Here is a 14,415-nt window from a genome sequence, read left to right on the forward strand (position 1 = left end):
AGCCCCCCCCTTTTACGCTAGTTTTGCCCGAAACAAATTACTTGCAGGATTTTTGAACTCATTGATCAAATACCACAAGCTTAAACTGGGACTTCTCATCAGGTCATACTGGAAAGTTGGTGAGCTTAAGTTAAAAAGAACACAAGTACAGTGTCGTAAGTCACATGAAACAAATAATTACTTCATACTATCCTTGCCGCCGTCTAGAACTTCAATCCGATCCACCAAAGAAAGACTGATATCTTACCCCAAATAACATCATCTCGTAGATACAATCTCAAGCCACCGCAGCAGCTGCTAAGGATTCTATCAGAAATTGGTAACCATCTGGAACAGGCAATTGCTTCTGCACACACTCACCAAGCGCGGGGATATCAGCATTGACATCTAAGTACCTTGCGAGTAGCAGTAGTAGATGAAAATCAGAGATGCGTTTCACAAATGGAAGATGCTTTGTGTGATCTAGGTGAGTCTTCAAAGCCTTTGGTGACACAGTGATGATACGATTCTCTATTGGAAAGCTAGAAGATAATGGCCCCTGCACACACAGATTGAACATAAGAGCATATTGAATTGATTGATAGGCTGCATTGTAGATAACTGCCAGTATTAGATGACAGGTGGTTGTGGGATCTAACAAAGGCACCTAAAGATCTCTGTGTATGTTACTTCAGATTCATTCAAGGAATAAGAGGATAGTGAAACTAGGAAAGCATCTAAACATCATCCCTCTAGGATGATGAAGCTTTTCAAAATCTCATATACAGAAAGGTAATCAATCACGTAACTTTTTAACAGATATTTGGAACCCTGAGAACTTATGGAGCCTAAAATAATCACTTACTAAATAGAAAAGAACCAAAAACTGCATGAAGCAATAGAGTTTTAAACCTGATATTATCAATATGACTACTCAAGAACCCAGAATGACTAAATAAATAGCTTTAAAAGATACACACCCAAAGGAATATTGAGAAGTCATGTGAAATAGTCACTTACTAAATAGAAAAGAACCAAAAACTGCATGAAGCAATAGATTTTTAAACATGATATTATCAATCTGGCTACTCAAGGACCCAGAATGGCTAAATAAATAGCTTTAAAAGACACACATCCAAAGGAATATTGCGAAGTTATGTGAAATAACCACTAAATAGAAAATAACCAAAACTGCATGAATCAATAGAATTTTAATCATGATATTATCAATCTGCCTACTCTAGAGCCAAGAATGACTAAATCTAGCTTTAAAAGATAACATCCTAAGGAATATTGAGTAAGTCATATGAAATAGTTACTTACTAAATAGAAAAGAACCAAAAAATGCATGATGCAATAGAGTTTTATCATAATATTATCAATCTGGCTACTCAAAAGACAACACCACAGACCCTATATAAGGTAAATACTAACCCTAGTTGTGAACATCACACCCTAATAGATATGACTAAATAAACAAAGTTAAGCCCATAATTAAAGTATACAGCTTTTTAAAATTAAAGTAGAAATATTTGAATAATTAATTAATGATAAACTGGCACTTGAACTATTCTCTTGCACCAAGTAACAGTCTAGACTTAAATGATCCCCATCGCTGAAGATTCAACATGTCACATTTTTTCCCCCAAACAGTAGTTTTTCTCCTTTTAATTAAAAATACTTCTGTTTTTATTTCTTTCATTATGCAGGATGACAGTCTTTTGATAGAATTCTGAATTTCCATGATAAATACTAATATGATTAGTTCTCCTCCAAAAAAATCACAATTTATTGAGGATTCACCTCCCTGCATATTGTAATTATTTAAAAGTTTCCATTGAAAGTATAAAGATTTCCAAGATGGCACAATGAAATTTTAAGAAATAATCCACTTAGGATTCTATTAGCTACGGTGTATTTATTTCTTAATCCTCCTCTTATAAATTTTTTGGAGACCACCAATCTAGTTATAAACTTCTGACAAATGTTGAATAATTCATTTTTTGTTGAAATTAAGTACTTCATACATATTGATTAACTCTTACAAGTGAATATGATGGTCAATCAAAACAGTGGCATAAAAAATGCAATCAAATTCCAAGCGAAAAATATCAAGCAGAAGAGAGTGACTTTCACTTTGCAAAATAGGACTCGTTCATGGAAATTAATTGAAATGGTTAAGTGAAAGGGAGAATCACTAATAGATCAGGATCTACTAATTATGTTATAAGGATTGTAGCTGACTAAGATCCAAGAAAGTTTGCATTTTGAGCACATCAATGATGGACAAATACAATATTAAGAGAGTGTTCATATATGGTTTAATCCAACATGGGGTTCACAAGTTAACTAAAACACATTTAAGAGAAAAGCAACAAGATAGACACACAAATTTGCATCTAGATCACAAATGCACTTCAAGCAAAATTATTAAGCAAAGAAGGCAAATGAAATTGGTATTCTCCATCAGTATTTGATAGTAAAATTAGAAAACCGGAAGCCGAGTTGGACCCAACAATTTTACCCTTGAATTCACCAAAGATGCAAAGAGACAGTATGAGAATGGAAAAGGATTGGATTTTTGTATAATTAACTGACCTGGTGATCTGAGATCTTGACGGGTACCAAGAAGAAATCGTTGTCGACCTCCTTCATGTCCTTGACCCCGACCACGACATCCTTCTTCATCCTTGAAACTCTAGGGTCGTCGTCTTCACCAAATTCTGTGATAAACCATTCCTCTTTAAAGAGGCGGACGCACATATCGCTCATCTGGAAGGCTTCGAAGTGCACATCGGAGGCGCCATCCTCTGCTACCTCAAGCTTTACCACGGCAGTGACCCACTCAGGGATTCCACCTTCAGCTTGCATCTCTACAGCCTGAAGGACCTCGCGACCGGACATGGTGTACTCGGCGGTTCCGGCCTTGCGTCCAACAGCCTGGGTAAAGATGAATCCCACGCGTCGCATGCCAAGGCTAGCAGCAATGACCTCGACCAAGGCTTCCTCATCGGGGTTTCGAAAGAGGGCGGCCACGTCCTCAGAGCCCTGTTGGGGTGGCTCGTAGATGAAATCCACCGCGACGGAGTGGTCCTCCTCGTCGACGCGGCCGTAGAGGAATCCCGCGCGCTTGACAGAGAAGGCAAGAGTGTCGGCGGCGTAGAGCTGGAAGGCGTTAGCGGCATCGCGGTCGAAGGAGGCGGTGGAGCAGTGGGGAGTCTCCTGGCGAGCCACCCGGACCTGACGCGCGATGAGATCGTCGATGGTCATCTTTCTTCGGCCGAAAGAGCCGGCGGGGGTGAAGGGAGGGGGCGTTGGGGTGGCGGCGGCGGCTCGGCGGAGGTCTGAAGGGTAAGAGAGGTAGAGGATGGAACCGTGGGAGACGGGGAGGGTGGAAAGGGGCGCGGAGGGGTCGAGTGCTGGGGCGGCGGAAGACTTGGACTGGAGGAGGAGGCTGGGGTCAAGGGAGAGGGTTTGGGCATCGGTCGGGACGCCGAGATGCGATTCGATGAGGGAACGGATGGTTGCGACTGTGGCGGAGGAGGGATCCGGCACCGTGATGCGCTCCAAGCCATCGCGGCTACGGATCCGGAGGATCATCATCGAGGTATACGTTGCTTCCGACGACGACTCGACGAGAGAGGAGGAGATGAGAAGGGAAAAGGGAAGGGGAGGAAATCTATGCGTGAGAGAATTTGTTTGCTCTGCAAGTAAATATAAAGAGGGAGTACAAACTACGACGAGAAAAATTCGGAGCGATTCGATTTATTGCGATTATTTATTATAAATTATGGGAAATTGTCATGGGAAAAATTTTAAGTTCTAATTTATAAAATTTGATTCCATAAATAGATTTCTGCCCTCGCAGGCTTTAAGTTATTGACAAAATTAAACAGGAATTTATCTCTTATTTATATATTTTTTTTGTTTTTAAAAAAATTTTATCACTTAATTTGTTTCATCAACAACTTTAAAAAAAATCTAAAGTAATCTGTTTAAATATGTTTGAAATATAAAGATCTGGTTTGAGAATTTATCGTGAGCCGTATTCGAGTAACTGATCGTTATTTCCATTATGCAATATACAAAATCAGACATGTGAATGAATAATTATTAAAGATAAATTACAATCTTAATTTCCTAAAAAATATCGTTACGACTGAAAATTTCACTATTATTTTAAAGTAATGTAACTTTTTTTTTCGTCATATCAAATTATCAATTCTTAAGTAGGATTTCGCGTTTTTTTTAAAAGAACTAAAACCTTTTATTTTCATTTTTTGCATTTTTAATATTTTAATTAAAAAAATATCAGATTCAGCCAGCGGCTGACGGCCCATGTTGTGCGTGAACCTGTTCGGGTCTCGTACTGGGCTGGAGCCGTTGAAACAAACAACCCAAGTCAGTGATTCGATCCACTAACTCATGCGTCGCTCTTCGGCAGACACGCGGCCCATCACCGCCTAACCCACCACGCCCTATCATCGTCGCATCCCGCGACGGTGCAACGACGAATCGAGGCGAAAGGGGAGCGAGAGAGAAAGAAAGAGACACGGAGAGGTACCGTAATCATTCCATCCTCCCCAGTGTCAATATCATGCCCTCTATGTTTTATTTTGTGATAATTTATTGCATTGGGTGATTGGATACGATTTCCTCTGATTTGGCGTTTGGATCTTCGAATTTGAGTCTGACAGGCGTTCTCTTGCTGTCTTGTAGGTGGTTTTATAGGGAAGATAGAAAATTACCAAAATAGATATTAGAGAAGATAGATAGTTTAATCTAATTTTATATTCTCTAGCGGGGAGCGCCAGTTAGAGAAGAAGATGTTTGGTGGGAAGAGGTCGGAGAGGAGAGCACGGTGCGGTCCTTATTTTGGGAAGAAGTTATTTGGTGAGAAGAGGCTGCGGGAGATCAATCGTTGTGGGTGTCAAACGACGGCTCTACTTAGTATTAATCTAATTTTCAGTAGAAAAACAGTGTATTTGTCATCTAAATCTCAAGTGTTTCTCTCCAATTTATTGTCTCCCTTTCACTTTCTCTCCGATGTGACAGATCAACTTACACATCTCTCAATTTTCTCCCTATTTTTTCCCTCCTCTCCAGCTTCCTCTCCTGATAAAACATGGGTTTGTTTCTAGTGATACTGGCTTTAGTCTGAATGAGTATTCCTCAGACGTTCATTTCTCACACTTAAGTTAACTATCACTTCCTGTTCAAATTTCCGTGGTTTGGAATGCAAGATTTCATGCTCTATAGTTTTCCAGGGATCTTAGATATAACTAAAATGTTAGGATCCTAAAAATGCAAAATTTTCTTGAATCATGGATGCAAACCTCTACTTTTCCTCCTGGAGCTTTCCAATTTTAACGTTCGAAATCTCATAGAAGCGGAGCTGATGGATTCCCTTTTAAAATTATTTTCCTTATCAATTAATTGATTGCAAAACCAACCTTCTCATTTAAAACACTTCATAAGAAACTCAACCATCAATCTATCTTCTCCTTGTTATTTCTGTTACATGTGCAGTTAAAGAAAGCAAATGCATTTTTTCAGGTCCATCCATGGGTGAGCGGGAATTTGTTGATAAGGACAAGTTGATTCTAAGAGGCTTAAAGTTTCATGGTTTTCATGGAGTGAAACCAGAGGAAAAGAAGCTAGGCCAAAAGTTTGTTATTGATGTGGATGCCTGGTTAGACTTGAGTGATGCTGGTAAATCTGATGATATTTCTGATACAGTCAGCTATACCGATATATACCGGTAGGTGTTGCTTTTCCCTTATATCTTCTTAACTACAACAGTCAGTAGTTCCTCTTATATCTTAATTTTAAGTTCTATCATGCAAGGAAATAGCTTTCAACAGTTACCAAATGAAAGGGTTCAGTTGCATTGTATTTACTATTGATATCGAGAAAATTGCTCATCTTAATAAGTTGTTTATTTCCGAGTGCTTGTCAGCTTTGAGTGTACCCTTGTCATTGTGATTGAACTAGTTGGCCCCTTAACATTATAATCTGATCCTATAGAGGGAGGCCAGCAAAGATGATCGGACAAGGGAGGATATCTAATTTCAGGTCTTAAGTTTAGCCTCTATCAGGTATTGGTGAGACATTTTATACTATGACAAAGATGATTGGACAAGGGAGGATATCTATTTTGCTTAGCCTGATTTTATCATTGATTGGCTTCCATGTTTACCGACTAGATAACCCTATGTCAGTGCAGTATCATTGGATTGCATCTTTCTGAAGATCTGTCGGTTGTATTGTTGGAAGTACCAATTGTTCTCTCCAACTGTTTTACTTATCTAAGGTTTCTGCTATGCCTATAGGGGAATCATTTAGTGCTGAAATATTGCAAACCAACTTGGCTTAATTTGAGCCGAACTTGTTATTGATAAGCAATCAGCACCTAAGCAAAAAAACTTATTCTCCAACTGTTCTGGGTTGATTGAATGGGCCTTATTTTGAGCTCTATGGGCCTATTGATTGAGGGTAAAATTACTCATTAATAACATCGACTGTCAAAAGTGCCGTACGTGTGCTGAAAAAGTAGCAGTATGAACAGCATCTAATCTGTGTGGAATGGTTTCAGTCAAAGCGGATTTGACACCCTCTCATTAGCCTGGAGAGACCATTAGAAGAAACTAGCCATTGGCACACGGAGCTCTCTGCCACTTAATATCCTCATATGTCTTGACACTTATTTTGAGGCCTATAAAAGCAAGCCCAAGGGTACATGGAAGGGGATTAGGGGGAGACAGGTTAATGAGCTACAGAAACAATCAAGAGCTTTGACTCTATCTCGGGAAGTTAAAACCTCCACCTCAGAATAATGATACTGAAACTCTTATCTGTATGTCCCACCTTTTCCACTTCTAGCAAATGTTATCTTTGATCAGAGCATCCAAACCTTGACCGGCTCCTATCAATTTGAGCAAATCAGATTCCCACATTTTTCAGCTTGACCGAATTCCAATCAACCAAAGCCGCCTCCAGTCAATTATCTAAAACTGAAATCTGTGCTAGGTTTGAGGATCTAGCAAATATCCCATCTCGAGGATTTTTCCATAACACTAATAGTAATATCAAGTCAATATTGACATATTTCAATGGTTACATACGCACATGAACAAGCTGCATATAGAAATAGGACTCAATATTTTATGTTCAACTTTGCTACTTCTTGAAGTAGTTATAAATTAGACTCGTTTATCAAATTTGGGGAAAAAAAAGTTCTGTGAAAAGGTTATGTATTAACCAAATATTCCGTTGATTGTTTTGAGATTATTATGTTTAAAGAACTTTTTTCTTAGTTTTTTCTCCCCAGATAAAATTATTTTGTTTGTGGATTTCAATATTTGCTTCTGACATGCTTTGTATCTTCAGTATAGTTAAGGAAGTTGCGGAGGGTCCATCTCAAAACCTTTTGGAGTCCGTAGCTCACTTGATTGCAAATACAACACTGCTCAAACACCCTCAGATATCTGCTGTCAGAGTGAAGGTTTGCAAACCTCATGTGGCTGTTCATGGCACCATCGATTACTTGGGCGTCGAAATACTCCGATACAAAAAAAAAAACTGATATAAAAAGAACCTGAGCCCTTGGCAAGTTGGCATGAGGCTATGTTTGCTATGTTAAGTGTCACTTTTTTTTTCCCGATGCCTACACAATTAGCACCTCGCTAATTGAGGCATAGAAATGTCATCGTCGAACAGCTTTGGTTGTAGTGATTGAAAATCAGATGTTTCCCCTTGCTCTTTCTTTCTTTGTAGAACTTTTAATCTTGTGGAAATAACAAGCTTGACTTATGTTCGATTGTTTATGATATTCTAAGACACGTTCTAAAACTCATGTTTTACATGTAAATGAACTGGCACACAATATTTGAACACAATGAAGAAAATCAACAAGCATTTAAACACTGAAGAAAAACGGCTTGTTGAGAGCAGCAAAATACTTATATATGTTGATTGATCAAATGCACAAAATGCTTCAATAAATTGATTGTCGAGGCGTTTCGGTTGTTTATAAGTTTTTCAGGACGGAATAAGTTCAAAAATCTATATTTTAAGTGAATGAATACACACAAAGTATTTGCCTAAAATGAGCTAATAAATTGATTTGAAAATTAACTTGTTCAACGAATTATAAAAAGAATAAAATAAAATTTGATGTGATTTGATAAATCTAAAAGATTCAATCGAAACCGAAAATAAAGGATGAGATTTAATCAATCGTTCGTTTTCATGTTGCCGCTTCTAAATAGAGTTTACAATTTATATCCTATTAAACTTTATAAAATTACTAATATGCCATTATAGAAAAATATTGGTCTGTTTTTTATTAATTATGAATAAGAGCCAAAAATAGGAAGGATGATTAAGACAAACAGCATGAAGGTTGCCAAAAAATAAACATGTCCTTACACGACGGGCACGTCATCTTCACGTGTCCTTTGAGATGCGTGCTCAGGAAATTTACAGCAGACAGTGCATTGGAGATCTCGTCTTTGAAGCCATATTGACGGCCCTTGACCCTTCTCCGTCACCTTCGTCTGGCGGCCGAGGAAAAAGGACCGCTTCTTCTTCGCTCCATTTACTGCACTCGAACGAGGAGGACTCCAGGGCCGAGATCGATACCGAGACATTCGTATTCTCAGAGAGAAGTACCCCAAAGGGAAGAGAAGTAAGTTTTTTTTTTTCAGTAGATTGCAATTCGTCCGTGTCCTAAATCATATTCTAATCAGGATTTATATGAAGTTGATCTCGCTCCAGATCTCGTAGTCCGTTCTTTTTCGGAATCTATTAGGCGATCTTCCGCGCATTCAGGCAATTAGATACGCTGAGTGAAGTAGAGTCTGGAGAAGGGTATGTTTTTTTTTGTCCGTAGATTCTTATCGTTTGTGTTGATATAGGCTTCTAGTTTGACAGTAGTTGATTCTCAAAATACTCCCTTTTCCGTATCCACCCAGCGATCTTTCTTGCTACTGTCTCGATGCAATACGGCAATGGCTCCGCTGCCGGTTCCAGCTCCGCATTGGGGGGCGCATCGGCTCCAACGAGGAATTCCAAGCGCCCCAAGTGTAACCCCTTATACAAAAATTGTTCCTTTTGGTTCTTCGATTCTTCTTCCTCTTCCCTCTCGTGGAAGTTTTTTTTGTAGAGTTTTCTTGTTGATTGGTTTTTGTAGATTTTTTTTTTTCATCTACTGGATTTTTAATTAGTTCATTAAATTGATCTTTGTTCCTAATGCATGAAATCTTGATTTATTCACAGGAGCTAATTATTTCACTCTTGCAAATTCAGATTCAAAATTTACACAGCAAGAGCTTCCAGCATGCAAACCTATTCTCACTCCGAGATGGGTAAAGATTTAAGCTTTTCCCTTGTAGATATTAAAGTTGTGCTACCATACAAATTGAAGCAGATATTTCTTACTCTTGTGGCATCATCTTTTATAGGTAATATCTGTATTTACTCTCGTCGGTGTCATCTTTGTCCCAATTGGCATTGCAGCACTAAAGGCTTCCAGTAAGGTATGGTAAATTCTTCCTTTATATTAGAATGACAGATCCATAGATTTAGGAGTTAACGATATAACAATTGCAATTCCTTCTTTCCTTGTACAGGTTGTCGAGATTGTGTATCGCTATGATGATGATTGTGTCCCACCAAACATGGTTAACATGAAGGTTGCATATGTTCAGAACGATACAATAGACAAAACCTGCACTAAAACTCTCAAGGTATTGATTATTCCCTTTTATTAGAGCATATCTTAAAGATACAAAATAAGTGGCACCGAGTATTAGTCTTAACTTATAGAACAACATATTGTTGGTTACAGGTGCCAAAACACATGAGTCAGCCTATTTATGTGTACTATCAACTTGATAACTTCTACCAGAACCATAGGAGGTATATACTGAGACATCCTCTAAATATAAAAATGTTGTGGGATTTGGAAGGAATTACTAGTCATTGTTAGTTCTTGTGAATCATGATATGTTTGCAAGCTTCAGTTATTATCTAAATAAAAGTGCAGGTATGTGAAGAGCCGAAATGATGCACAATTAAGGAAAGGTAGTGAGGCAAATGAAACCAGTGGCTGTGATCCAGAAAGGACAGCAAATGGTGCTCCAATTGTTCCATGTGGTCTCATCGCTTGGAGTTTGTTCAATGATACATATAGCTTTTCCATTAGAAACAGAAATTTGACTGTAAACAAGAAAGACATTTCTTGGAAGAGTGACAGGAATCACAAGTTTGGAAAAGATGTCTATCCAAGGAATTTCCAGAACAGCACTCTCATAGGTGGTGCAAAACTTGACCCGGCAAAACCAGTGAGCATCTTCTCTTCACAATTTTTGCAAAACCAATGTGATGTCATCTAAGTATTGTGCTTTTAAACAGACACAATTGATTTGGTATTTACTTCACGTGTACAGTTGAGTGAACAAGAAGACTTGATTGTTTGGATGCGTACTGCTGCACTTCCAACATTTCGGAAGTTGTATGGGAGGATTGAGCAGAACCTCAATACGAATGATGTCATTACCGTTCAGCTGCAAAATAACTACAACACCTACAGTTTCAGTGGCAAGAAAACTTTGGTGCTATCAACATCAAGTTGGCTTGGCGGGAAGAATGATTTTCTGGGCATTGCTTACCTGACTGTTGGAGGCTTATGCTTCTTTTTAGCCGTTGCATTCACCATTGTATACTTGGTAAAACCAAGGTGAGTATGGATAATTGATTATCTAGTAACACAAGGTACAATAACATGGCTAGATCAACATATTTGAAGTCGTTTTAATTTCCAAAGTAGAAATTAAAAGAACTAGTTTAAGCAAATTAGGCTGTGATCTGTGCTGACTTGACGTTGGTATTTACTCCCAAATTAAACAGTAGCATGTTTTCTTCCTACTAGTGAAAACAATAGTAAATAATAGCATGTTTTCTTCCAAGTAGTGAAAACAAGAATAGTGTTCTATTGTAGTTTCCATATTGTCACCTTCATCACTAGTCGTATATTCAACTGTTTGAATTATATACTCATTAGTTATTTATGCGGAAACTATGCATTTAAAGATCTTTCTCAAAAGCAAATTATAAATAAACAAGTGTCGTGCTACTTCAACAGTTTTATTTTCATTAGTTTTACTTTATGACGTGTATTTTGTAAGTCATTAATCTTTAATATGAGCATTAAATTATAGTATTCTTAATTGATTGATTATCCAGAATTGTTAATCCATCATTAACCTTTGATATTTATCCTCTAATCACTTTCTTCATATTGCAACAATTCTAAAATAATTTGATTATTTTCTCTCTTCATAAATCATTCGTCTCTAGCTATTTTTCCTCCTTTCCATCATGTTTGATAATTTTTTAATCATCATATTTGTACAATCTCTGTGGAAAATATAATTTATTTTTTAGTATTAAAATTTTCATTTTCTAAGTATAAATTCATTAAATTTCTCATTTATTTTACAATAATTTTTATTTTGCAGGCCATCCACGTGTTATTTTCTAACAGCTTAGATAATTTCTTTAATGTTTACTTTGCAGGAAGCTTGGGGACCCTTCATACTTGTCGTGGAATAGAAACCCTACTGGCCACTAACTTTGATAATCCCAAATCCTTGGACAGCTTCATTGTCTCTGTTGAGATCTTATTCATTCAATTTCTAAAGAAAACGTGAATCATCTGCTCGGTTGATCTCTGCATAAAGCAGAAGCCCATGACTTACTGTATTATTAAATTTGTCTTCTTTTTTTTTTCCCAATGCATGTCTTTTAGTAATATCATTGTAGATGTTGACAAATTGGTCTTCGCCATGAAAAAATTTAAGTTTTTTTTTTTTGTGAAAAAAAAAGATGTTTATTCAGCTGTACTTGAAATAACCCGGTGAGCCTGTGGAAAGGCAATCCCCAAAATTGATTGTGTGAGGAATTAGTGGAACCTTTATCGTTTGAAAAAGTTAATTTTGCAACCGTTGATTGCATTTTTTTTGTTGCACTAAATCTTTTATTTTAATATTAGATAAGGCAATTTAGTTGCCCCATTAAATATGAATTTAATTGTTTTTGAAGAGTTTTACATGGTCAAATGTTCCTTGTCATCACCAAGGGTGCCAATGGGTTGTTTGAATCCTTAGATGAAGTTGTCGATCTGGCATAGTCCGGCCTGGGTTTGGCTTGGGCTACGTTTGCTTGGCTCGAGTATCTAGGGCGTGCTAAAACAAGTGTTTTTTAAATTAAATATGCTTTAAGTTTTGGTTATTGATTTCAGTTGTCTTACAATTTGCCTTTTATTTCCGGAGTTCCATTCAACCACTATGAAAGAATTTATTAGTTTCAAATAGATATATACTTTGCCCTTAATACATAAATAATAGGAGAGTTTTTAGTAATAATAATACAAATTTTAAAGGGTCCTAACATAGAACAGCAAATACATTTTAAGTGGCAAAAAGTATAATTCTCTTTTAAATAATTAAACTTCACAAAATAATTATACCGGATATTGTTCCTCTATTTACTGCACATTAATTCTCAATCTAAATTGCCGCCCAAGCAACACGGCCTCGACGTTCCCGGGAAGCATCTCGGTGGTCTGGGCCATATCGCCGTCAAGTTCGGCAAGGCCTTCGGGATGAAGGTCACTGTAATAAGTGCTTCCCCTAAGAAGGAGAAGGAGGCCATTGAGCATTTGGGAGCTGATGTTTTCTTGGTGTGAGTTTAGCATTAAAATCAAGCAAATGCTTCTCTTCTATGCAGAGAATATCAGTAACCTACGGGTGCTTATTGCTTATCTCTAATCTCAAATCAGATAAACCAAATCCAAAAAATTTGATCTGATCTCAGTTTGTGAATTAGGTAAAATTGAATTTACAAAAACTTAAAGCAAATTGTTAAGAATTTTCATTATTTGTAAATGAATGCACATACAGATAAATTGTTTATTAGTTTGATCTTTAGTTATTGTTTATTTGTTATATTCATTGATCAATAACAAATCGTTAAGTTATAATTTTTATTATTATTTTCAATAGACATCTTGTTCCAAAACTGGTTGATTAACATATATTGGTTCTCAATTCACGGTTGCAAACTGAATAACATCCACCCCTGTAACTAACTCGTCCATGTGTTTCTTGCCTGTTTTGCAGGCTGCCATGGGAACCATGGATGGTATTATTAACCCTGTTTCAGCTGATCATGCTATCACACCATTGCCATTGCTGCTTCTGTTGAAAACTCATGGTAAAATATGATCATGGTGGGTGCGCCGCGCCCGAGAAGCCACTGCAGCTTCCAGTCTTCACATTAATTTTTGGTAAGCAATTGAATTTAAAATAGTGAATTGAATATTTTTTGTAAAATCCGCCCGCTCAGCGGTCTCACATGGTGTGATTTAAATATTATCAGTGATATAATTGTTGATTGAGTTAAATAATTGAAACGATCAATCAAAAACGATAGGGAATGTCTGACTACTACTTCCTTCTCATGAATGTGTTTTTTGTTTTCAGGTGGGAAAAGCGTGGCACGTAGTTGCATTGGAGGAATCAGAGAAACGCAGGAGATGATAGACTTCGCAGGGAAGCGCAACATCGCCGCAGACATATATAGATAGAGCTCATCCGCATCGACTACTTGAATAAGGACATGGAGCGGCTTGCAAAGGCTGATGTGAGATATCGCTTCGATCGTTAATTATCAAAATTGGTAACTCCTTAACTGAAGCCTAAACGAGTTGGAATGAGGTCTGGAGTAGTATTACAGATATGTTGCTCGTCAATATTTGTGTCTATTGATTTACTACTTGTTACCTCAAAATATGTTAGGGGATAGTTCGTTGTCCTAATAAAGAATACTGATGCTCTGCGATCAGTATGATTATGATATGCACTTTAGCAGTGCTCTCAATACTGATGATTTGGTTTCTTACTTAGACTGCAATGTGTGCAAGAAATGTCGAAAGAAAGAGATGGTAAAATGAGATTGGTTCTGAGAAATAAGATAACTATTCCAATTTCCAAGTTGGTTAAATAAATTAAGTAAAAACATCGTTATCAATCTATGAAGCTTAACAAGTTTGACTGGGCCATTCTTGTTGGTTCTTTTGCCTTTTCCTTTCAGCTCTCCTAATTAGGGCCGTAAAAAAGTTAAATCAAGTTAAACTTTATAATGTTCAATAAGATAATCAAATCAAATAGAGTCGAATTTAAAATGAATTAAAATTTTAAATTGATTATTTAAATTTGATTTGATTTTTTTATGAGTTTAGATTGGTTCAAGCTTTCTATTCAAGTTATATTTATGCATTTTGAATTTTTTTTTATTTAGTATGTTGATAAAAATTGTATTGATAAATTTGATTTACAAATATTGTTTATAAATACTGTTCACTAACGTTGA

General features: G+C 37.0%; 4 protein-coding genes across 5 annotated transcripts; 3 read left to right on the plus strand and 1 right to left on the minus strand.

Moving 5' to 3' along the window:
- Positions 1 to 61: 61 nt before the first annotated feature.
- Positions 62 to 3,651, minus strand: LOC141816059 (NPL4-like protein). The gene is made up of 2 exons (XM_074703890.1): positions 2,578 to 3,651; positions 62 to 538 (listed from the first exon to the last, which is right to left on the minus strand). The coding sequence occupies exons 1-2, from the start codon at positions 3,580 to 3,582 to the stop codon at positions 278 to 280; spliced, it is 1,266 nt and encodes a 421-aa protein (XP_074559991.1). The 5' UTR covers positions 3,583 to 3,651; the 3' UTR covers positions 62 to 277.
- Positions 3,652 to 4,458: 807 nt separating this feature from the next.
- Positions 4,459 to 7,793, plus strand: LOC141816049 (dihydroneopterin aldolase 2-like). The gene is made up of 3 exons (XM_074703880.1): positions 4,459 to 4,539; positions 5,536 to 5,740; positions 7,369 to 7,793. The coding sequence occupies exons 2-3, from the start codon at positions 5,544 to 5,546 to the stop codon at positions 7,562 to 7,564; spliced, it is 393 nt and encodes a 130-aa protein (XP_074559981.1). The 5' UTR covers positions 4,459 to 4,539; positions 5,536 to 5,543; the 3' UTR covers positions 7,565 to 7,793.
- A 777-nt stretch (positions 7,794 to 8,570) lies between these two features.
- Positions 8,571 to 11,799, plus strand: LOC141816048 (ALA-interacting subunit 3-like). Of its 2 annotated transcripts, none has more exons than XM_074703879.1 (10): positions 8,571 to 8,668; positions 8,730 to 8,850; positions 8,955 to 9,065; positions 9,289 to 9,347; positions 9,444 to 9,518; positions 9,612 to 9,728; positions 9,830 to 9,900; positions 10,028 to 10,325; positions 10,431 to 10,720; positions 11,560 to 11,799. In XM_074703879.1, exons 3-10 carry the CDS (start codon positions 8,978 to 8,980, stop codon positions 11,612 to 11,614), a joined length of 1,053 nt encoding a protein of 350 aa, XP_074559980.1. In that variant the 5' UTR covers positions 8,571 to 8,668; positions 8,730 to 8,850; positions 8,955 to 8,977; the 3' UTR covers positions 11,615 to 11,799. The 2 variants fall into 2 exon arrangements, with proteins under 2 accessions (XP_074559980.1, XP_074559979.1); XM_074703878.1 differs by having other exon boundaries at positions 8,743 to 8,850.
- A 350-nt stretch (positions 11,800 to 12,149) lies between these two features.
- Positions 12,150 to 13,710, plus strand: LOC141816039 (putative mannitol dehydrogenase). Its single transcript, XM_074703870.1, has 5 exons — positions 12,150 to 12,182; positions 12,569 to 12,724; positions 13,164 to 13,257; positions 13,527 to 13,540; positions 13,627 to 13,710. The coding sequence occupies exons 1-5, from the start codon at positions 12,150 to 12,152 to the stop codon at positions 13,708 to 13,710; spliced, it is 381 nt and encodes a 126-aa protein (XP_074559971.1).
- Positions 13,711 to 14,415: the final 705 nt, after the last annotated feature.

The sequence above is a fragment of the Curcuma longa genome, unplaced genomic scaffold (genome assembly GCF_044706935.1).
Source record: "Curcuma longa cultivar G26 ecotype Majalengka, Jawa Barat unplaced genomic scaffold, ITB_CL_G26_1.1 contig_14126, whole genome shotgun sequence".
NCBI classification, from domain to species: Eukaryota; Viridiplantae; Streptophyta; class Magnoliopsida; order Zingiberales; family Zingiberaceae; genus Curcuma; species Curcuma longa.

What these genes read in the sequence shown, in the direction of transcription:
- LOC141816059 (XM_074703890.1), bottom strand. Translation starts at nt 3,582, where the DNA reads ATGATGATCCTCCGGATCCGTAGCCGCGATGGCTTGGAGCGCATCACG. An exon ending in TCAAGATCTCAGATCACCAG is followed by an intron (nt 539 to 2,577) that starts GTCAGTTAATTA and finishes CTGTGTGTGCAG; the next exon opens with GGGCCATTATCTTCTAGCTT.
- LOC141816049 (XM_074703880.1), top strand. Translation starts at nt 5,544, where the DNA reads ATGGGTGAGCGGGAATTTGTTGATAAGGACAAGTTGATTCTAAGAGGC. An exon ending in AGCTATACCGATATATACCG is followed by an intron (nt 5,741 to 7,368) that starts GTAGGTGTTGCT and finishes TTGTATCTTCAG; the next exon opens with TATAGTTAAGGAAGTTGCGG.
- LOC141816048 (XM_074703879.1), top strand. Translation starts at nt 8,978, where the DNA reads ATGCAATACGGCAATGGCTCCGCTGCCGGTTCCAGCTCCGCATTGGGG. An exon ending in CACTAAAGGCTTCCAGTAAG is followed by an intron (nt 9,519 to 9,611) that starts GTATGGTAAATT and finishes TTCCTTGTACAG; the next exon opens with GTTGTCGAGATTGTGTATCG. An exon ending in AACTTGACCCGGCAAAACCA is followed by an intron (nt 10,326 to 10,430) that starts GTGAGCATCTTC and finishes TCACGTGTACAG; the next exon opens with TTGAGTGAACAAGAAGACTT.
- LOC141816039 (XM_074703870.1), top strand. Translation starts at nt 12,150, where the DNA reads ATGAAGTTGTCGATCTGGCATAGTCCGGCCTGG. An exon ending in TCTGGCATAGTCCGGCCTGG is followed by an intron (nt 12,183 to 12,568) that starts GTTTGGCTTGGG and finishes TTGCCGCCCAAG; the next exon opens with CAACACGGCCTCGACGTTCC. An exon ending in TGGGAGCTGATGTTTTCTTG is followed by an intron (nt 12,725 to 13,163) that starts GTGTGAGTTTAG and finishes CCTGTTTTGCAG; the next exon opens with GCTGCCATGGGAACCATGGA.